At 48.3% G+C, this 23,867-nt stretch overlaps 1 protein-coding gene across 1 annotated transcript in view; it reads left to right on the forward strand.

Annotated features, from left to right (window-relative positions):
* The first annotated feature begins 2,191 nt into the window (after positions 1-2,191).
* The window catches only part of LOC140395236 (procathepsin L-like), a 129,049-nt gene continuing 107,373 nt past the window's right edge, over positions 2,192-23,867 (forward strand). The window contains exons 1-2 of the mRNA XM_072482788.1: positions 2,192-2,329; positions 5,109-5,231. Of these exons, the coding sequence (XP_072338889.1) occupies positions 2,198-2,329; positions 5,109-5,231 (255 nt within the window). The 5' untranslated portion in view covers positions 2,192-2,197. The remainder of the gene's footprint in view (positions 2,330-5,108; positions 5,232-23,867) is intronic.

Here is a 23,867-nt window from a genome sequence, read left to right on the forward strand (position 1 = left end):
AGGCATTGCGTAGGTGTGGTGGAAGGCAGCGCATGTGTCATTATGATGCCCACCCGGTATGGGGACTTGAGGCACTCAGCATCAGGGTCCATTGGGCTGTTGGGATCGGAATCTGGCATGCCTTGTTGTATTGAGCGGACACTTCTGCGCCGCAGCTGGGATCGCTGGCTGCTGAGCAGTGGAGCAGATCTGCAAAGGGCTGCGTAGTGGCCAAGCTTGCCACACTGTAGACACCGGCATCATTTTGCCGGACATTGCCGCTTTAAATGAGCGGAGCCACAATTCGGACACGTCATGACGTCGATGCCAGTGCGTTCCGTGCGCCATCGCGCATGCGCAGTGCGGTCGGTCGACATACGCACTTGCGCAGTTAGGTTGTCGGGCTCGTCGTCCACTCGGTCGTGGTGCGCATGTGCAGGGACCCGGGAAAAGCGCGTGAAACGGCCACTCTCCTCGATGCTCAGGCCCTGCATCTGTGCAATGGCCTGCACCCGTTCCGCTTCGTGGGAGGGCAGCTTCGCAGTTTCTGCCGCCCTGATGTGGGAGTAACGTTTCTTATTTTTTTAATTTAGAGTACCCAATTCATTTTTTATTTCTTTATTTTTTTCCCAATTAAGGGGCAATTTAGCGTGGCCAATCCACCTAGCCTGCACATCTTTGGGTTGTGGGGGCGAAACCCACGCAAACACGGGGAGAATGTGCAAACTCCACACGGACAATGACCCAGGGATGGGATCGAACTTGGGACCTCGGCGCCGTGGGGCATCAGGGTTAACCCACTACGCCACCGTGCTGCCCTGAGTAACAATTCTTAGCATGCTCATGGACAACGCATGTCTCGATAGCAACAGAGAGGGTCAACTGTTTGACTTTCAGGAGCTGCTGCCGAAGGGAGTTGGAGTGGACCCCGAAAACGATCTGATCCCGGATCATGGAATCAGCCGTCGAGTCATAGTTACATGACTGCGCTAGGATGCGGAGATGAGTGACGAAGGACTGAAAAGGTTCATCCTTACCCTGAAGCCTCTGCTGGAAAACGTACCTTTCAAAGCTCTCATTCACCTCAATGTCGAGTGGCTGTCAAACTTCAGCAGGACTGTTTTGAATTTTGTTTTGTCTTCGCCGTCAGCAAACGTGAGGGAGTTGCAGATGTGGATGGCGAGGTCCCCTGCGGTGGAGAGAAATAGCGCGATCTTCCTGGCATCCGATGCTGCTTCGAGGTCGGAGGCCTCGATGTACCAGAGGAACTTTTGCTTGAAGAGCTTCCAATTTGCGCCAAGGTTGCCGGAGATGCGGAGGAGGCTGGATGTTTTCCATGTCACCAGCTGCTTGCTGGTCAATGCTGATTCACTCGAGGTAGGTCCGTCAATTTTCAATATCACTCCGTGGTACCATAATGTGTTAGGCAGGTCGGTTCGGTGTGGACTGCACTTGATGCAGCGATGCGAGAAACAGACCTCTAACACTGTCGAAGATCCAACACGGTTTTATTGAACGATAGAACTAACATCTTTAACTGTGGGTCGACACTATACTGAACTGACTGGAGACCTAGTACTAGCCTGACCAGACTTACTAGCTACCGCATGGTGTTTGCACTGTGCTAGCTCGTGGACTCAGACTGTCTCAGTGGCTGGGTCCAGAGGGAGTGGGAAACCTAGTGCCCTCTGAGTTTACTCGGCAGCTGGCTCCTGATGCAGAACTGACACCAACAGCACAAGTTCAATTCCTGCAACATCTGACGTTACCAGGAGGCCCCGCTTTCTCAACCTGATGTGAGACCCCTAGGTTAAATCAGCACCAGTCAGCTCTCTCTCTCCTGTGAGACTATGGTGATTTTCATTTTAGATATTACCTTCCTGACTGAGGCTAGAATGTTAGTACTGAGCACAGACCACCACATCAGCACAATTTAAATTAATTTCACAAGTTTTCTGCTCTTCACAACACTTAGTCTTAACTATTGATTAATTTTAATTCAATAGATTTAATGGCAGGAAGATTCCGATCCACTGACAATGAGCAAGAAATATATTATCTGTTCAATGAAGCTAAAATGCAAAAAGGTGACAGCAATTGATTGAGCAGGATAATATTGGCAGCATATCTATACCAAACAGCTATTTTCCCAGTAATCTGTGAGTATTGTCCGCTCCATGTCTGATGCCATTGGTTTTGCTCCATTAGATTGTCCATCATGAAGCTCTCTCTGTTTCTGGGCTGTGTGCTGCTGTCGATTCTGGTTGTAGCTTCAGGTCACACATTCGATTCAAAACTGGATGAAGACTGGAAGAGCTGGAAATCTCAATATAAGAAGCAGTACACTGAGGTAAAAGGGGAATTTGTTCTAGTGTGGAGCCTATTCCAAACATTCAGCTCACTGTGATGGGGGAAGGGGTTCCACACACTCACTAAATATTGACAATTCGTAATTGAAGTTAACATGGGAGAGGAGGGCTATTTGTTGGGTGGAATGGATATGTGCAGTGAAATAAAAAACATAATTCCATGGCAATTCTCCCAGTCTTTGACCCCAACAGATGGCTGACAGATTTCACAGTGAAACAGTAGAGCCTTACGGAAGAATTTAATGTAGATGACAATGAACCATTGGCTGGCGAGCCGGTGTCAGACAACCGTCACCTAATTTCCGAAGGCCTATATGAGGCTGGCAGGTGTGCATTGCTCCGTAGTGCCACTGGGCAGGTGCTGCTGCTGCCAGTGATGAGCCCTCCCAAGGTGATTTTGAAATATATCACCATTCCTTCACTGTTGCTGGGTCAAAAACCTGGACCTCCCGATCCTAACTGCATCGTGGGTCTACCTGCACCACATAGACTACTGTATTTCAAAAAGGCAGTTCACCACACCTTCTCAAGGGCAATTAGGGATGTGTAATCAACGCTGTCCTAGCCAGTGATCTCTACATCCTGTAAGTGAAATTTTAATAGGTTACAGGCCGCAGGTGAGTAACAGTGGACTGGGGGAGGGGGAGATGACCGCGCAGCAAGGGAAAGGGCTTGGCTCCCAACGGGGCCCCCACCTCATTGATGCTGCGTGACCTGATGAGGCACTGAGTTCCTCTGAACAAGTGACACATTTCTGGAAGCCTGTCACCAACGCAACAAGGTTTGCTTCACGGGCTTCCTGCATGGTGGACCCCTGTCTACCACTGGGTGAACGCCAGTGGTGATGGGATGAGGCCTTTAATTGGGCATGAACTGCCCACCTAAGTGGTTGAATAGCCATTGGGGTCGGAAGGCTGTTCATGAGTGTTCCTTCCTAGGTTTAACTGGGTTTAGACAGAAAGGCATAGGGATTCCCACCAATTTTAAAAACCATCTTGCCACCAAGCTCACATGAATGAAATGAATGAAAATGAAAATCTCTTATTGTCACAAGTAGGCTTCAAATGAAGTTACTGTGAAAAGCCTGTAGTCACCGCATTCCGGCGCCTGTTCGGGAAAGCTGTTGCGGGAATTGAACCGTGCTGCTGGCCTGCCTTGGTCTGCTTTCAAAGCCAGCGACTTAGCCCTGTGCTAAACAGCCCCTGCAGGGAGGGCATTAAATTTACGCCTTTGGTGTCACTCAGTTTACTAGACCCCTGCCGAAGCTACTGTAGAAACCATGGGCACGATCCAATTGCCACATTGTATCTCAAAAGCAGCTCACCACGACGCAGCATGGCTGATGAATGCCGAGAGACCCCGCTCCCAGGATGTACCCGGCTCGCAAGGCACAAATGATGTAATGCGATCTTGCGAGATGCTGTGACGTAAATCCCGCTGATTGTGGGTGGGATCATGTTTTGGTAAAACTGCATATTAAAGCGAGACAGCTCGCCTCACTTTAATGTGCAGATTCTCAAGGTAGCTGAGGCTTTGTGATTTAGCCCCTTCGCCTTGAAGATCACGGGTGAGTGCAGTTTGGTACTGGTCTCCACAAATGGGGACCAGACAGAATGGCACTTGTGGGGGTCTCCCAGGGGATTGGAGGCACCCAGCTGCATGCCCTATGGGCAGGGTGGTGCCCTGGCACTGCTGGCACCACCTAAGCACCTTAGCAGTGCCAGCCTGATACTCTGGCTGTGCCAACCTGGTATCATGGCAGTGTCACCAGGGTGTCAGCCTGGCACTGCCATAGTGCACAGATGGCACTGGCATAGGCCGGGGGTGTCCTGCGTGGTTGTTGGGGGGCTTCATGGAGGGCCCAGGACCCTCCCATAGTGTGTTCGGGCTGGGTGGTGTTGAGGGTCGCTTCAGGGGCTTTGGAGATCAGGACGCCATTTAAAAACGGCCCCTCAATCTCTCACTACACCGGAGAGCTCTGCTCACTCGAACAAAACGGGTCTACGTGCGGCCTCGGCCACGGGTTCCCGCTGAGGCCCCTTGTACACGCTCGTTATGGGACTTTCTTCCCAATTAGTTGAATCGCGCCCCATAAATACACCTTGAGCAGCTTCCGGACCATCCCCTTTCAATAAAAGTAAAGTCGCCATAGTCCCAGATGACCATAGACTGCTTTCCCCTTTGAGGGGGAGAGCTGACTGGTGGTGATTTAACCCGAGGATCACCGCACCTCAGACGAGGGGCAAGGTTGAGAAGGTGGAGCCTTCACGAAGAACCTCAGTCGGTATGGGAAGTGAACCCATGCCATTGGCCTGGCTCTGCAGCACAAACCAGCTGTCCAGCCAACTGAGTTAAACCAACCCTCTTTTTCCATCTATTGACATTGTCATCATGTTCACCAATCAGAACATAGCTGTAAAATTAACGGGATAGCGGAGGCAAATCTGATCTATAAAATGCATGAACTATATTGTCCCACTGCTACCTTATTTTCTGTTGTTTGTTCCAATGTTGAGGAATAAAGATGTTGATCTTGTTCAGCTGTTTACTCCTACCATAATTCTGTCACTCTCTCAGAGATTGGTTTATTTTTCTGTATCTGTGGGAAAAGGAGTAAGTGTAACTTCTCCGTTATGAAAGGATAGAAACCCAACTATAAACTTTTATTTCAGCTTTACTACAGGAATCTTTAAAGCCAACGCACAATTTTATGAAGGACAAAAGATACTAGAATCTGACTGTCTTCATGTCTTTATTCAGGAAGAAGAGACCTACAGGAGAAAGGTATGGGAGGACAATGTGACATACATCGAACAGCACAATCTGGAGTACTCAATGGGGAAACACACGTTTACCGTGGGAATGAACCAGTTTGGAGACCTGGTGTGTACAAGATGTCTAGTCTGAGGGATCTAGATATGAGTTATTGTGGTGCTATTACTGAATGTGGTGTGATTGTGGTTCGTGACATCAGAGCACCTCATTATAACAAAGAAACCAACCTCCTTTACCAATATATAAGTGGGTATTGTGACTAAGTATTGTGTCAAGGTTCAAGTTCCATTCCAGGTCTTGCTGGGCAAGAAAGAGGCACTCCTAAAGTAACCAAATGGGTTCCATATCAATATATAAATTCTTCCACCATGTGCCAACGGCAGGAGGTAAGAGCAGGAGCCTCCACAATCACCATTCATAGCTCCAGCCGACAACATGCATGGACATGAGTGTGTTACCTGAACAACTTAGTCTCCTTTGGGTGGGGTGGTTGGCTGGACACCAACAAGAAGGATTTTGATCCCGGCTCTGGACTGGGTGGATTTGGGATCTTCCTCCCTGCCCTACCTAAGGTGGAGGTCGTAGCACTATGGGTTGGACCTGCCTTCGGACAGAGAACTCAACAAGACCAAGGTATGTTTTTGTCAAGATAAATTCTCCTGTCCTTTTAATACCCAAATTAATTGGGTGCGATTGAAGATTAAATGCTCTTGCCAGCGAGAAAACTGGAATGATTCCAACTGGTGCTAGTAGCAAACCTGACCTGCCATGCAAGGTACCTGCTCTTTCTAGGAAGCTCTTCAGAACAAAGAGACAACCTCTTTATAAAAATACTCCAGTTAGAAAAGCAACTGCCCCTCAGAGTTAATGGCCCCCTCTGGAGCTGTATGAATAAACATCGGTAATCCTTCCTTTTACACTGCTGGACCTGTCAATTAAAAGGTTTTTAAAAGGCAATGAAATTGAATGCAAACAATGCAGTTCAAAGCGTTTTGGCTTCTGGGCATGCACACAGGCTTGAAAAAGATAAAGGGCAATGAAATTAACATTGAACAAAACCACTTCAAAGGTTTCACCACATAAAGGGAATACTTATACCTTCATCTCACAGCTCTTTGAAATTGGCATGCTGATAGACAGTTGAAAGGATTTAAAGGCTGCAAATGGGAAGACCAATCAAATAAACCCCCACCCCAGGAAAGACCCCTGACCTGAGCCCACCAGCCCAATACAAGCTCCCGATCTCCACTTTCCGTGAAGAACCTGGAGGCAATTGTAGGGAGGGTAGTCACCCCCTTGCCAACCCTTGAACTGCAAGCCGCCAGTTCCCCATTTGTCAGGACTTGCACCAATTCACACCAACGGGACTCCCGGTTAGCAAATGAGATTCAAATTAGCGATAATTGCTTGCATGTTCTCACGGGTCTGTCAAGGAGTGACATGGTGGCTCAGGGGTTAGCAATGCTGCCTCACAGTGCCAGGGAACAGGTTCAATTCTGGCCTTGGGGGGACTGTCTGTGCGGAGTCTGCACATCCTCCCCGTGTGTGCATGGGTTTCCTCCGGATGCTCCGGTTTCCTCCCACACTCCAAAGATGGGCAGGTTAGGTGGATTGTCCATGCTAAATTGCACTTAGTGTCCAGGAATGCGCAGTTTAAGTGGGGTTAAGGGGATAGGGCAGGGGACTGGGCCTGGATAGGATACTCTTTTAAAGGGTCAGTGCAGACAAAATGGGCCGAATGGTCCCCTTCTACACTGTAGGATTTCTATGATTCTAAGTTCAGGGACGCTAGCAGGGCCGGTGGGGCAGGCTAAGAGACTCACAACGGGTGTCACAACCTGTTCAAATCCATTTTTTGCCCAATGTCCGATTTTAAAAAAACATCAGGGTTGGTGTTTGGCGCCGTCATTCGGGTGGGGCGGAGATCGAAGTGTCATTTGTAAAGAGTGACCCGATCTCAAAGTCAAAGTAAAAGCCCCCTTTCCACACCCTGCCATTTACATCGGAATCCCGGAAAGCAGGGGAAACACCCTAACCCTAGAAGACAGAAGTGTACACTCCCCCCACCACACAGGTTACCCCCCTGCCCCACACCCCTTACACACCATGCAGGCATCAGGATGACCCAACCCCCCACCCATCATCGCCAGCACGGGGTATCATCTCCCCCATCATTTCCGCCCATCCCTCACATAACAGGAAGATCTCAAACTGAGATCCCGCGGCAAAAATCCCATTATGGCCCTCTCACAAGAGTCAGCGGCCATGACGGGATCTGGGCCCGTGGCAAAGCGGCCCAGGAAATCACAGCCCTGATCTTTGTGTAACAGTTACTTTCCAGTATGATCAGAAATGGGAATACTGTCCAATTATCTCTCTAAGTCCAAGGGTCCTGAGGTCAATTCTAGACCAACTGCCGCCTGAGCCGTGAGCAGGGAATTAAAACTGGACTGGTGATGGAACCTGAGAGACTCCTGATCGGGATGGTTCAGTTATTGGTGGACTTTATCCACTCTCCTCACTGTGATACTCTGAAAGCGATCTGGAAGATTTTACCAAAAAATTATTAAATTATTTCACACAACTGAGGCACAAAATGCATAATCACTGCTGCCATTTTGATTGTTGAACCTGAGAGATACTTTATCACCTTCAAGTCCTGCACCCACCTGGAGAGTGAAGAAATGGATGGACCATTTACCAGCAGTCCTTTAATTTAGTCGAACGTTAGGCATGAGTATGGGGTGTGATCGCTGCTTGATACTTTGATCTGTCTATTTATTTAGCATTTATTTTGCATCCCTTGAGAGAGTATTTAAGAACCAACCACCTTTGGTCCGGAGTCACATAAAATCACAGAATTTACAGTGTAGAAGGAGGACATCAGTCCATCGAGACTGCACTGGCCCTTGGAAAGAGCACCCCACTTAAGCCCGCTCCTCCACCCTATCTTCGTAACCCAGCAACCACACCCAATCTTTAGACACTAAGGAGAACTTTATCATGGCCAATCCACCTAACCTGAACATCTTTGGACTGTGGGAGGAAACTGGAGCACCTGGAGGACACCCACGCAGTCACAGGGAGAACGTGCAAACTTCATACAGGCAGTCACCCGAGGCTGGAATTGAACCTGGGTCCTTGGAGCTGTGCGGCAGCAGTGCTAACCACTGTGCCACCGCGCTGTAAGGAAGATAGATTTCTTTCCTCAAAGGACAACACAGTTGACAATGGTCATCATTAGACTTTTCAATTCCAGTTCTATTTTTAATTGAACTCAAATCCCACCACCTGCCAGAGGATTACCTTGAGCCTCTGAATTGTTCGTCCAGTGATAATATCCCTGTGTCATTGCCTCTTCACTCAGCAATGGATGAGAATGTAGCCCTGTGAGCTTATCAACCCTCCTCCTACACATTCTCCACAAAAGGTCAGGCAGTTCATTAATGAATGTCCATATATGTTTGACTTTCTAGACTGATAAAGAGTTCAATGATTGCATGAATGGATTCCTCCCAATTGAATCTGATAACGCGACTAAAGAAGTTGAAGAAGATGAAGAATTTGATGATGCTCTGCAAGGTTTAACTGTCAACTAATGTAAAAACAGGCTATGTTACTTCAGTGAAGGATCAGGTAAAAATCGGTCAGGACCCTTCAAGTCTTCATTAAGTGTAAGGTTCTGGAGAAATTTAAAAGTTATGATGGGCATGGAGAAACCAAGATTGAAGGTTTTGCTACAGTTTTAGTTCCTATTTACCTGAAAATGCCTGCCCTGCTTGCTGGTTGATATTGTTTCTACACATTGCTTGTGGTCTCCCCTTTGCTTTAGATTTTAACAAAAATATAACATACATCATTTCAACCAATTATCATACATATGATGTGCACAGCATAACAATTCAGATTATTTCCAATTACAGTGTCCACTACAGATTCAGTCTGTCAGGCTTCTTTCGATGTCTCGTTGACCTTCTAAGCTTTTGTTGATCTGCCGAATCTGCTTGACATTCTAGTGGCTCTGAAGATTCCTCTATTGGAACTGCATTACTCTGTGCATCTTCAGGTGCTACACTTGATTCTTGTTCAGGTTGCGTTGGTTTGGAGAGACAGAAATTTTCACACACATCATCTGCTGACAGTGAAGTAACAGGTTGCTGAATTTTTAACAAAGCTCTTCAGTTCCTCCTGTGTGCCTGTCCTTGTTCTGTGATGACTGTGTAGGATCTTGGACCTATCTTCTGTATCACTTTTACACACTTTGACCAGCCATCAGGATCCTCCACCCTTATATAGCATTGTATTCTAAAGGTTGTAGAGACCTGGTTGACCTGTCATAGATTCTCTCCTGCTTCCTCTTTTGAGACTGCAGTTGATGTTTTATTTTGTGACTTGCTTGTTGATATGAAGGGCATGGAAATGTTGTTCTTGTCTTCCTTTTCATCAGTAATTGTGATGATGACAAACCATTACTCAAAGGTGATGCTCGATAACAGAGCAATCCAAGATATGGATCATCCTGGCTGTCCATCGATTTTTTTAAGTAATTGTTTTACTATCTGCACACCTTTCTCTGCCTTTCCATCTGACTGTGGATATAAAGGACTGGATGTGACATGCTTGAAGTCGTACTTCTGTTCAAATTCCCTCCATTCCAGACAACTGAAACATAGAACATAGAACATACAGTGCAGAAGGAGGCCATTCAGCCCATCGAGTCTGCACCGACCCACTTAAGCCCTCACTTCCACCTTATCCCCATAACCCAATAACCCCTCCAAAAGTATTCATCTTCTTGATAACTTCTCTCAGACACGTTGTCTTGGCTGACAAATTCGGAATAAATTTGCCTATAAACTTGACCATTCCTAATATCCTCAGAACTCCTTTCTTGTCTGACGGTCGTGGCATATTCATTATTGCCTGTATTTTCATTTGATCGGGTTATACGCCTTGAGCAGACAATCTGTCTCCCAGAAACGTAATTTCCTTAATGCCAAATTGATACTTGGCTTTGTTCAATCTTAGCCCATACCTCTTAATACTCTGCAGTACTTTGATAAGTCGGTCGTGTGTTCTTCCTTCATAGAACCCCATACTATTATATCGTCAACATACACACAAATTCCTTGAATACCTTCCACAATGTGTTCCATTGACCTGTGAAAGATTTCAGATACGGATATTATCCCAAAACACATTTGAAGAAAACAGAAGCGCCAAATGGAGTGTTAAGCGTACAATACGTTGTACTCTCTTCATCCAATTTGAGTTGCCAAAAACCCTGCGATGCATCCAGTTTACTGAAGCACGTCCCACCTGACATTTCACTCGTTATTTCTTCACGTTTTGGTATTGGATAGTGTTGTCGTTTGATGTTGGCATTGAGGTCTTTAGGATCCATGCATATTCTTACATCGTTATTGCATTCTTTAATACATTTAATTTACCCAATTTGTTGGTTCTTCGATTTTATTACTGTGGTAAATCACTGTTGCACCTCTATCAGTTGATGTATGGTAGGACCTGTACTACAGGTACGTTGGTAGTCCCTGCCTGCTGGCTCCGCCCAGTAGGCGGACCATAAATATGTGTGTCCTCCATGTTGCAGCCATTTCGCCAGCTGCTGTGGGAGGCCATACATCTTAGAGCAATAAAGCCTCAGTTGTCCGGAACTCTAGTCTTTGTGCAATTGATCGTGCATCAACTTATTGCTCAAAAGATTGACCTCCGTATCAAACCGGATCGCCTGCAGCTGGATCCGCATTCAAGCAACACCAAAAAGGACTTTCAACACTGGCTGACTTGTTTCGAGGCGTACATCAACTCGCCGCCCAGCCCTGTCTTGGAGGCTCAGAAGATACAGATCCTGTACTCAAGGTTGAGCTCCAGCGTCTTTCCGCTAATCCAGGACGTGCTGAACTACGCCGAAGCCATGCCGCTTCTCAAAGAGAATTACGCTCAGAAGACGAACACGCTCTTGACCAGGCACGAACTCGCCACTCACTCTCAACTCCCTGGTGAGTCCATAGAAGACTTCTGGCGGGCCCTAATCCCACTCCTCCGGGACCGGGACTGTCAGGCATTACGGCCACTGAACATTCAAACCTCCTAATGTGGGACGCATTTGTTACGGGGATTGGGTCGGACCTCATACGCCAGCGACTGTTAGTAGAAGGGGCCACGCTCGACCTAGCAGAGACAAAGAAACTAGCGCTCTCTATGACAGTTGCATCGCGCAACATTCAGGCCTACACCCCTAGCCGTGTGGCCCACCTCTCCTACGCATCGTGTACCCCACAGACAGCCGCCCCAGCGGGGGCCTTACCCAGTCAATACGCCTGCGCCACGCACCAGCCAGCGAACCCCGGGGGTCCCCGATGTTACTTTTGCAGCCAGCAGAAACACCCCCGCCAATGCTGCCCGTCCCGCGCTGCCCTTTGTAAGGCTTGCGGCAAGAAGGGGCACTCCGCCGTGGTGTGCCAGGCCCGTGCAGTCGCCGCTATTGCACCCACATCCCTCATTTACGGACAATGGGCGCCGCTATCTCTCCCCCCCGTCAGACCAAGCGCGGCCAGTGGGTGCTGCCACCTTCCCTCCCGAGCAACACGTGCGGCCCATGGGCGCTGCCATCTTGTTCAACCCCCGCCACGTGCAGCCCATGGGCGCCGCCATTTTGTCCTCCTCAAGATCTTCAGGCGCCGCCATCTTGGCTCCCCCACGGCACATGGGCACCGCCAACGTTCCAGGACCCGTGCCCCCCCCCCCGGGCACCCCATCATCTGACACCAGCTACGATCGGCCACGACTCGCCTCAGTGACCATCGACCAGTCTCGTCCGCACAACCTGGCCACCGCATCGACCAGCATTAAAATCAACGGACACGTGACCTCTTGCCTGCTGGACTCCAGGAGCACTGAAAGCTTCATCCACCCAGATACGATAAGGCGCTGCTCCCTCGCGGTACACCCCGCCAACCAAAGAATCTCCCTGGCCTCCGGATCCATTCCGTGGCGATCCGGGGGTACTGTACAGTCACACTCACGGTCCAGGGCGTAGAATTCTGCGGCTTCCACCTCTACATCCTCCCTAACCTCTGTGCTGCCCTACTACTCGGCCTGGACTTCCAGTGCAACCTCCAGAGCCTAGCCCTGAAATTCGGCGGGTCCCTACCACCCCTTACTGTGTGCGGCTTCGCAACCCTAAAGGTCGATCCGCCTTCCCTCTTCGCCAATCTAACCCCGGATTGCAAACCGGTCGCCACCAGGAGCAGACGGTACAGCACCCAGGACAGGACCTTCATCAGGTCCGAGGTCCAGCGGCTGCTTCGGGAAGGCATCATCGAGGCCAGCAACAGCCCATGGAGAGCCCAAGTGGTAGTAGTTAAAACTGGGGAGAAACACAGAATGGTCGTGGACTACAGCCAGACCATCAATCGGTACACGCAGCTCGACGCGTACCCCCTCCCACGCATATCTGATATGGTCAATCAGATTGCACAGTACCGGGTCTTCTCAACGGTAGACCTCAAATCCGCCTACCACCAGCTCCCCATTCGTAAAGCGGACTGTCCATACACTGCCTTCGAGGCAGACGGTTGCCTCTATCACTTCCTCAGGGTTCCCTTCGGCGTCACCAACGGGGTCTCGGTCTTCCAAAGGGAGATAGGCCAAATGGTTGACCGATACGGGCCACCTTTCCGTACCTAGACAATGTCACCATCTGCGGTCATGATCAGCAGGACCACGACGCCAACCTTGCCAAATTTCTCCGCACCGCCCCTCTCCTAAACCTCACTACAACAAGGAGAAGTGTGTGTTTAGCACAAACCGCTTAGCCATCCTCGCCTATGTGGTCCAGAACGGCGTTCTGGGGCCCGATCCCGACCGCATGTGCCCCCTCATGGAGCTTCCCCTCTCCCCACTGCCCCAAGACCCTCAGACACTGCCTGGGGTTCTTTTCGTACTACGCTCAGTGGGTCCCAAACTATGCGGACAAGGCCCGCCCACTCATACAGTCCACCCATTTTCCCCTGACGGCCGAGGCACAACAGGCGTTCGCCCGGATCAGAGCCAATATCGCCAAGGTCGGGATGCACGCAGAAGACGAGAAACTGCCCTTTCAAGTAGAGAGCGACGCATCAGACGTCGCCCTAGCCGCCACCCTCAATCAGGCAGGCAGACCCGTGGCATTATTTTCCCGCACCCTTCATGCCTCAGAAATTCGGCACTCATCCATCGAAAAAGAGGCCCAAGCTATCATTGAAGCTGTGCGGCATTGGAGGCATTACCTGGCCGGCAGGAGATTCGCTCTCCTCACTGATCAACGGTCGGTAGCTTTCATGTTCAATAACACACAGCGGGGCAAGATCAAGAATGATAAGATCTTGAGGTGGAGGATCGAGCTTTCCACCTATAATTACGAGATTTTGTATCGCCCCGGCAAGCTCACCGAGCCCCCAGACGCCCTATCCCGAGGTACATGTGCCAGCGCACAAGTAGACCAACTCGGGACCCTGCATGACAGCCTTTGTGACCCGGGAGTCACATGGTTGTACCATTTCATAAAAACCCGCAATCTGCCCTACTCCGTCGAGGAAGTACGGACATTCACCAGGGACTGCCAGGTATGTGCGGAGTGCAAGCTGCACTTCTCCCGGCCGGACCATGCGCGCCTGGTGAAGGCCTCCCGCCCCTTTGCAGCCTCAGCGTGGATTTCAAATGGCCCCTCCCCTCCACCGACCGTAACGCGTATTTTCTCAGTGTGGTCGATGAGTACTCCAGATTCCTCTTTGCCATCCCATGCCCCGATATGACGTCTGCCACCGTCATCAAAGCCCTCAACACAATCTTCGCTCTGTACGGTTTCCCCGCCTACATCCACAGTGACAGGGGATCCTCATTCATGAGTGATGAGCTGTGTCAGTTCCTGCTCAGTAGGGGTATCGCCTCCAGCAGAACGACAAGCTACAACTCCCGGGGAAACGGACAGGTAGAGAGGGAGAACAGGACGGTGTGGAGGGCTGTCCAACTGGCCCTATGGTCCAGAAACCTCCCGGCCTCCCGCTGGCAGGAGGTCCTCCCTGATGCACTACACTCCATTCGGTCACTATTGTGCACCGCCACTAACAACACACCCCATGAACGTCTTTTTGCCTTCCCCAGGAAGTCCACATCCGGGGTGTCGCTCCCGACTTGGCTCGCAGCTCCAGGACCCGTCCTAGTCCATAGGCATGTCCGACTCCACAAGGCGGACTCGTTGGCGGAAAGGGTGCAATTGCTCCATGCAAACCCCCAGTATGCCTACGTGGCGTACCCCGACGGCCGCCAGGATACTGTCTCCCGCAGGGACCTGGCACCAGCAGGTTCCACACACACACACACACACACGCCCCCGGCCCGGCACCACCCTCCCCTCCCCCAGCGCTCCCAGTAGCAACCCCCCTGGGACCATCCGTCCTCCCCCTGCCCACGCCCGAGGAAGAAGAGGATTTCGGCACGCTCCCGGAGGCACCGTACATCAGACCAGCATCGGCATTGCCGCCACCACTACATTGCTGCCAGCGGCACATCAAGGCCCCGGACCGGTTAAACCTCTAACTGGTCCACTGAACTTCAAAAGACATTTTTTTCTCTCTATCAAATATTGTAAATGTAAATGTAAAAAAAAAGAAAAACATTTGTTGTATATATATGTATGCCGGACTCAATTTTAACAGGGGGTGAATGTGGTAAACCACTGTTGCACCTCTATTAGGTGATGTATGGTAGGACATGTACTACAGGTACGTTGGTTGTCCCTGCCTGCTGGCTCCGCCCAGTAGGTGGAGTATAAATATGTGTGTCCTCCATGCTGCAGCCATTTCGCCAGCTGCTGTGGGAGGCCACACATCTTAGAGCAATAAAGCCTCAGTTGTACCCAACTCTAGTCTTTGTGCAATTGATCGTGCATCAATTACTAACGCACAGATTCAGCATTCTGTCAAGTTCAGCTTTCAATCGATCCCTTAATGGTGCTGGCACTCTCCTAGGAGCATATATTATGGGTTGCGCATTATCCTTTAGTTGAATTCGGTAAGTAAATGGCAAGACACCCAAATCTTGAAAAATCTCCGGAAATGCTTGTACTATTGAATCCACCAATCTACTGTGTGCATTCAAAGCATAGTCAGCACTATATATTCTCTTGACTGACTGAAGTGTTTCACATCTCGTGACTATTCACGATCCGTGGCTACAATTGAAAATTTCACTTTATGGATTCATCTTTGATTTGAACTTCAAGCTCACACACATCTAAAGAATTAATCCTTTGACCATTGTAATCTTTTAAAAATGCTGGTCTGTTCAAAATCTTGGGCTTGATTCTCATTGCTTCAATATCTCTGATACTGATGAGATTCGCTCTCGCTCCCGTGTTGAGTTTGACATTCAGAAACATTTGATTTATAAGTAAAGAAACTGTCCAGTTATCTTTATTTACAGTAGATACTTCATTATTACTACTTCTCATTTTAGTAGAAGACATTTCACTTCATTTGGATTGGTTGGCCCTGTCTGCATTAGAAATGGCATCAATGAAGAATGTATCCTCTAAATTAGTTTCATCAATGGTGTTAATGGATTTTTGTGAGTCGATTTTCTTGTTGGAAAAACATTGCTTGGCAAAGTAGTTTTTGCCCTTGCACTTCGCACAGATTTTCCCAAAGGCTTCTGTAAGTGCCGATTTTCACACTGCTTACAAAATGGTGGTGTCTGGCAATTGCTTAAAATGGCCTCTGCTGTTGAGACCACATTTTACTTTTTGGAGCGTCACAACATTTATGGTGCCGGCTTAATTCCCAATTTTCGCGCCTAAACATCTCATGTTTAACGTGTTGATGTCCTGCGCAGCTAACATACTGGCATGGCAAATTTTTATTGCATCTTCGACCTGGAGTTCATTCTCCCTCAAAAGACATTCACGCACTTTACCATTTTTTATGCCAAATACGATTTGATCCCTGATCATTGATGATTTTAATATGGCAAAATTACAAGTCTGAGCCTTTAATTTTAGATCCATTAGAAAACTGTCGAACGACTCACCTGTCTGCTGTGTGCATGTTCTGAAAATGTACCTTTCAAAAGTTTTGTTCTTCTTCGGGGTACAATCAAACTTTTTAACAATAGCATCAAAATCTCACTATCTGCCTTTCGCTCAAATACAAATGTGTTTAAGATTTTGATTGTCTGTGGACCTGCTACAGTGAGCAGCAATGCTATTTTTCACTCATCAGGCTGTGCATGTAGACCTAAGGCTGCCACGTACAAAGTAAACTGCTGCTTGAAAATGCGGCAATTTGCATCTACGTTGCCAGTTACATGAAGACTTTGTGGTATTTTCAAGCCATCCATCTTTTTCTTCGGTGACTAGTTGAGTGTTGAGATGTGTTCTTTTGATGTTCTTCATCGATTAGTAGATTATTTTAGTAGTACCGTTTCCTAGGTTCTTTACTTCAGATCTTCAATTCCTAGATCACCACTTCTGGTACCATGTTACGTTCTAGTGTATTGCAATGATTGAGTCAGTACACCAAAGAATGTCTAGTTCGTGAGTAGTTAAGATTTATTAAATTACAATAATGTGGGGAGAAAACAATACTAATACTGCTAACGAACTACAAACTGTTAACAACTAGAATATGAGAGCTAATACTAAACACGACTATCCACGCCAACTCCTCACTCACTCCACAAAGTTGCAGTGTCATGTGGTGCAGTTCTACTGCCATCTGCTGGTTGGAGATCTAACATGTTAACATACAGAATTGCTTCTGCATATCTTTGCACAGCCCTCGACAAGCCAACCACTCTACTCAAGGTTCACACCCTTCTGAAGGACCATGTAGTGGAGAGCACAGCTGACCATCACAAAGACCACGACCTTTGTAGGTGATGTGAGAGTGACTGTCTTTGACATCAAGGCAGCATTCGACCAAGTAATGCATCAATGATTTCAAGCAAAATGGGACTCAATGGGAATCAGGGGGTAACACTCTGCTGGTTGAAGTCATACTTAACACAAAGGTTGTGGTGGTTGGAGGTCAATCATTTCAGCTATGGGACATCATTGTTGGACTTCCTCAGGGCAAAGTCCTGGGTCCAAACATTTTCATCTGCTTAATCAATTACCTTTCTTACATCACAAGGTCAGAAGTGGGGATGTTCGCTAATGGTTGCACAATGTTCAGCACCATTCAGAACTCCTCAGACACTGAAGCAGTTCACATGAAAATGCAGCAAGACTTGGACAATATCCAGGTTGGGGCTGACAAGTGACAAGTGGCATTCACGCCACACAAGTACCAGACAGTGACCATCTCCAACAAAAGAGAATCTAACCATTACCCCATTACATTCAATGGCATTACCATTGACGAATCCCCCACTATCAATATCCTGGGGGTTACTGTTGACCAGAAACTGAACTGGACTAGCCACATTAATACTGTGCCTATGAGAGCGGGTCAGAGGCTCAGAATCCTGCGATGAGTAACTCACCTCAAGCTACCTCAAAGCCTGTCCAAGTCAGTTGTGTGATGGAATACACTCCACTTGCCTGATGAGTGCAGCTTCAACAATACTCAAGAATGCTCGACAACATCCAAGAGAAAGCAGCCGCTTGATAGGCACCGCTTCCACAAACACTCACTCCCTCCACCAGTGACATACAGCGGCAGCAGTGACTCTTTTTCAGAGCTGAAGAGAGGGAGGAGTCGTATCGACTCAAAAACTCTGTTTTCTCTCCCTACAGATTAGTGATGGGAAACCTGCAGCCCGAGGGCAGCACGTGGCCCATCAGGGCTCTAAGTGCGGCCCGCTGACTACTGCTCAAGCAGAGGAATCGTGCTCCTGCAGTTCATGCTGGAATAATTCAGCCAGTGGCCGATTTACTGTGAAACTTTGGCCCAGACTCCCAACCGATCAAAATTGTGGTCACAGCTTGGAAAGCTTGGAAGGGTGGCACGGTGGCACAGTGGTTAGCTCTACTGTCTCTCAGTGCCAGGGACCCGGGTTCAATTCTGGTCTTGGGTCACCGTCTGTGTGGAGTTTGTACATTCTCCCCGTGCCTGCGTGGATTTGCTGCGGTTTCCTCTCGCAGTCCAAAGATGTGCAGGTTAGGTGGATTGGCCATGATAAAATTGCCCCTTAGTGTCCAGTGATGTGCAGGTCAGGTTACGGGGATGGGGGGGGGGGGGGGGGAGTGGGTATGGGTTGGTGCAGATCGATGGGCTGAATGGCCTCTTTCTGCACTGCAGGGATTCTATGATTCTATGAAGGATGACAAACGTCCTGCAGGCACTAACAAAAAAAAAAATCCATTTCCCCACAAACACCTTCAGCCCTACATGATAAAAGTTGTATAAGTGTCAGGAGTAACTTATTCCTGGACTCCCAACTAGGGTAAAACTTTGTACCTTAAACTTTGAAGCAAAAGTGTGGTCATTGCTCTACTCGACAGTAAAGACTTATGTATCAAAAGCAATTTTTTCGGGACTTCCGGTGGTGACCATGGTGTGAGGGGTCACACACCGGGCAGCTCCTGCTTGAAGACACAGAAAATAGCTCTTTTTACCTGACACTGGGTGGAATTTTGATGAAAATGCGTAGGTGAAGTTGGAGGAGTAGTTTCCCCAGGTGTGGTATGCCTGCTGGTTATCAAACCCGGTAGAATACAGTGAGAGAACATAAGGCCATAAGACCATAAGACATAGGAGCGGAAGTAAGGCCATTCGGCCCATCGAGTCCACTCCACCATTCAATCATGGCTGATTTCAACTCCATTTACCCGCTCTCTCTCCATCGCCTTAATTCCTCGTGAAATCAAGAATTTATCAACTTCTGTCTTAAAGACACTCAACGTCCCGGCCTCCACCACCCTCTGTGGCAATGAATTCCACAGACCCACTACTCTCTGGCTGAAGAAATTTCTCCTCATCTCTGTTCTAAAGTGACTCCCTTTTATTCTAAGGCTGTGCCCCCTAGTCCTTGTCTCCCCTGCTAATGGAAACAACTTCCCTACGTCCACCCTATCTAAGCCATTCATTATCTTGTAAGTTTCTATTCGATCTCCCCTCAACCTCCTAAACTCCAATGAATGTAATCCCAGGATCCTCAGACGTTCATCGTATGTTAGGCCTACCATTCCTGGGATCATCCGTGTGAATCTCCGCTGGACCCGCTCCAGTGCCAGTATGTCCTTCCTGAAGTGTGGGGCCCAAAATTGCTCACAGTATTCTAAATGGGGCCTAACTAATGCTTTATAAAGCTTCAGAAGTACATCCCTGCTTTTATATTCCAAGCCTCTTGAGATGAATGACAACATTGCATTTGCTTTCTTAATTAAGGACTCAACCTGCAAGTTTACCTTTAGAGAATCCTGGACTAGGACTCCCAAGTCCCTTTGCACTTCAGCATTATAAATTTTGTCACCGTTTAGAAAATAGTCCATGCCTCTATTCTTTTTTCCAAAGTGCAAGACCTCGCACTTGCCCACGTTGAATTTCATCAGCCATTTCTTGGACCACTCTCCTAAACTGTCAAAATCTTTCTGCAGCCTCCCCACCTCCTCCATACTACCTGCCCCTCCACCTATCTTTGTATCATCGGCAAACTTAGCCAGAATGCCCCCAGTCCCGTCATCTAGATCATTAATATATAAAGAGAACAGCTGTGGCCCCAACACTGAACCCTGCGGGACACCACTCGTCACCAGTTGCCATTCCGAAAAAGAACCTTTTATCCCAACTCTCTGCCTTCTGCCTGACAGCCAATCGTCAATCCATGTTAGTACCTTGCCTCGAATACCATGGGCCCTTATTTTACTCAGCAGTCTCCTGTGAGGCACCTTATCAAAGGCCTTTTGGAAGTCAAGATAGATAACATCCATTGGCTCTCCTTGGTCTAACCTATTTGTTATAACTTCAAAGAACTCTAACAGGTTTGTCAGGCATGACCTCCCCTTACTAAATCCATGCTGACTTGTCCTAATCCGACCCTGCACTTCCAAGAATTTAGAAATCTCATCCTTAACAATGGATTCTAGAATCTTGCCAACAACCGAGGTTAGGCTAATTGACCTATAATTTTCCATCCTTTTCTTTGTTCCCTTCTTGAACCGGGGGGTTACAACAGCGATTTTCCAATCCTCTGGGACTTTCCCTGACTCCAGTGACTTTTGAAAGATCATAACTAACGCCTCCACTATTTCTTCAGCTATCTCCTTTAGAACTCTAGGATGTAGCCCATCTGGGCCCGGAGATTTATCAATTTCTAGACCTCTTAGTTTCTCTAGCACTTTCTCCTTTGTGATGGCTACCATATTCAACTCTGCCCCCTGACTCTCCTGAATTGTTGGGATATTACTCATGTCTTCTACTGTGAAGACTGACGCAAAGTACTTATTTAGTTCCTCAGCTATTTCCTTGTCTCCCATCACTAGATTACCAGCGTCATTTTGGAGCGGCCCAATGTCAACTTTTGCCTCCCGTTTGTTTTTAATGTATTTAAAGAAACTATAATTCTTAATGTTACTGGCTAGCCTACCTTCATAATTGATCCACTCTTTCCTTATTTCTCTCTTTGTTATTCTCTGTTTGTTTTTGTAGCCTTCCCAATCTTCTGACTTCCCACTACTCTTTGCCACATTATAGGCTTTCTCTTTTGCTTTGATGCATTCCCTAACTTCCTTTGTCAGCCATGGCTGCCTAATCCCCTCTCTGATAACCTTTCTTTTCTTTGGGATGAACCTCTGTACTGTGTCCTCAATTACTCCCAGAAACTCCTGCCATTGCTGTTCTACTGTATTTCCCACTAGGCTCTGCTCCCAGTCGATTTTCGTCAGCTCCTCCCTCATACCCCTGTAGTTACCTTTATTTAACTGTAACACCTTTACATCTGATTCTACCTTCTTTCTTTCAAATTGGAGATTGAATTCTACCATATTATGATCACTGCCTCCTAAGTGTTCCCTTACTTTTAGATCTTTAATCAACTCTGGCTCATTACATAACACTAAGTCCAGAATGGCCTGTTCCCTCGTGGGCTCCATCACAAGCTGTTCCAAAAAGCCCTCCTGTAAACATTCAATGAATTCCCTTTCCTTGGGTCCACTGGCAGCATTAGTTTCCCAGTCCACTTGCATATTGAAGTCCCCCATGATCACTGTGACCTTGCCTTTCTGACATGCACTTTCTATTTTGTGGTGCATTTTGTGCCCCCGGTCCTGACCACTGTTAGGAGGCCTGTACATAACTCCCATTATGGTTTTTTTGCCTTTGTGGTTCCTCAACTCTACCCACACAGACTCCACATCATCTGACCCTATGTCGTTTAGTGCTATTGATTTAATTTCATTCCTAATTAACAAGGCAACCCCGCCCCCTCTTCCCACCTCTCTGTCTTTTCGAAAGGTTGTGAATCCATGGATGTTTAAATGCCAGTCCTGAACCCCCTGCAACCACAGGCTAAAGAGTTGGAGGAAGCCTGTACTTCGGCAGCCAATGCAAGCATGGAGGCAGGGGAAGGGCTGATGCAAGCTGGAAGGCCCCAGCAGGAGTAGTTGATGGCTTTTATTAAGGAGGAATTCCGGCCACAGAGGAAGGAAATGCAGGAGGATTACTCAAAGGCCATCGAAGGAGCTGTGGCACCCATAAAGACTTCAATGGAACGGGTGGAGAAATGTTTGGAGGTGCAGGGGTTGCAGATTCAGGAGATCAAAGGAGTGATCTCAGACCACAGCGATCATGTGGTGGTTCTGGGGGCGGAGGTGGGGCTCCTAGGGGACCTCTGTAAAAAGTAAGGGCAAAGGTGGAGGAGCAAGAGAATGTCTCGAGAAGGCAGAACCTGCGAATAGTGGGCCTGCCTGAAGGAGTGGAAGGTGTGAGTGCCGCGAGGTACGTGTCGAAGATGCTGGCGGGGCTGGTGGCAGAAAGGGTGCTAGATAAGGCGCTTGAAATGGACCAATCTCATAGGTCCCTGAGGCAGAAGCCTACAGCTGGGGAGCCACCACAGGCGGTGATCGTGAGACTCCACACATTTGTGGCGAAAGAGAAGATTTTGCCATGTGCCAGGGAGAAGTCTACCTGCAACTGGGAGGGGAATAAGGAGCAAATTTATCTCCCACCCTGAACCTTATTGTGATGCTTCCACATCCTTCCTATAGTGAGGTGACCAGAACTGCACACAATACTCCAGATGTGATCTCACCAGGGTCATGTACAGTTGCAGCATAACCCCACTGCTCTTAAACTCAAGCGTTAATAAACGCGAACACACTATAGGCCTTCTTCACGGCTCTATCCACTTGAGTGGCAACCTTCAGAGATCTGTGGACATGAACCCCAAGATCTTTCTGTTCCTCCACATTCCTCAGAACCCTGCCGTTGACCCTGTAATCCGCATTCAAATTTTTTCTACCAAAATGAATCACCTCGCACTTATCAGGGTTAAACTCCAACTGCCATTTTTCGGCCCAGCTCTGAATCCGATCAATGTCTCTTTGCAGCCTACAACAGCCCTCCACCTCACCAATCTTGGTGTCATCAGCAAATTTACACTGAATTTTGTGTGGAATTTTATGAAGCTGACAGGGGCCTTGTTCAATGGCTGGAGAGTCGGCAAGAGAGTCCCACTACTTCCTTTGGGGCATGTCCACCAAATTAGTGGTCAATCAGGCAGTTGAGAGGTCATTGGCAAGCCTTCTACAGGATCAGGACATATGGGTGGGTGGTGGGAAGTCCCGTCCCCTTGAAATTGCCAGCCAGTCAGAAGGTTTTTGCTTCATAGTACTTTGGGGACTCAGTGGCTGGTGCCGGTATGACAGCTACCAGAGGCCCAGAATCAAAGAGAAACGCAGGTCGGAGGTAAGTGATGGCGGGAGGCATTTGGTGGGGGAATGTTTGTAATGGTCAGAATGGAGGAGTATGGTGGGATTCAGCAGTAAGGGTGAGTGGTGGCTCTCAGTGACCACAGCTCCCCCCCCTCCTTTCCCATGACCAAGAACTGAATGCCTTTGAGCTGTCTGTGTGGAGTCTTCATGTTCCCCCCCCCCGTGTCTGTGTGGATTTCCTCCAGGTGCTCTGGTTTCCACCAGTCCAAAGATGTGCAGGTAAGGTGGATTGGCCATGTTAAATTTCCCCTCAGTGTCTGGGATGTGCAGGTTAGGTATTGTTATGAGGTTGGGGGTGGGGGGGGTGTGGGGGGGGAGCTGGTTTTAGGCAGGGTGCTCTTTCAGAGGGTAGGTTCAGACTCGGTGGGCTGAATGGCCTCCATCTACACTGTAGGGAGTCTATGATTCAGGGTCTTCCCTGTGAGACCACAAGTAACATGCACAGGTTTGCTCATCATGCTGGTGACAGGCCTGCCTTCTGCTGGATTAATAGCAGTGGTGTACATGAGCCTTTCCTTCACAGACTTCAATGGTGTGCAGGCAGGAAGGTGGCAGAGTCCTTAGTTGGCACCTTCATACCTGATTAAATGGCCTCTCCACCTCCATACGAACATTGGAATTGGAAGCAGGAATAGGCCTCTCGGCCCCCAAGCCTGCTCCACAATTCAGTAAGATCATGGCTGTTCCGATTGGAACCTCAACCCCACATTCCTGACTACTCTTTTGATTGTAACCTTTCACCCCCTTGCTTATCAAGAGTCTAAACAATTCAAATCCGCCTATACCACTATAACCCAATATTCGAGTGCTGC

The sequence above is a fragment of the Scyliorhinus torazame genome, chromosome 18 (assembly GCF_047496885.1).
Source record: "Scyliorhinus torazame isolate Kashiwa2021f chromosome 18, sScyTor2.1, whole genome shotgun sequence".
Classification (NCBI taxonomy): domain Eukaryota; kingdom Metazoa; phylum Chordata; class Chondrichthyes; order Carcharhiniformes; family Scyliorhinidae; genus Scyliorhinus; species Scyliorhinus torazame.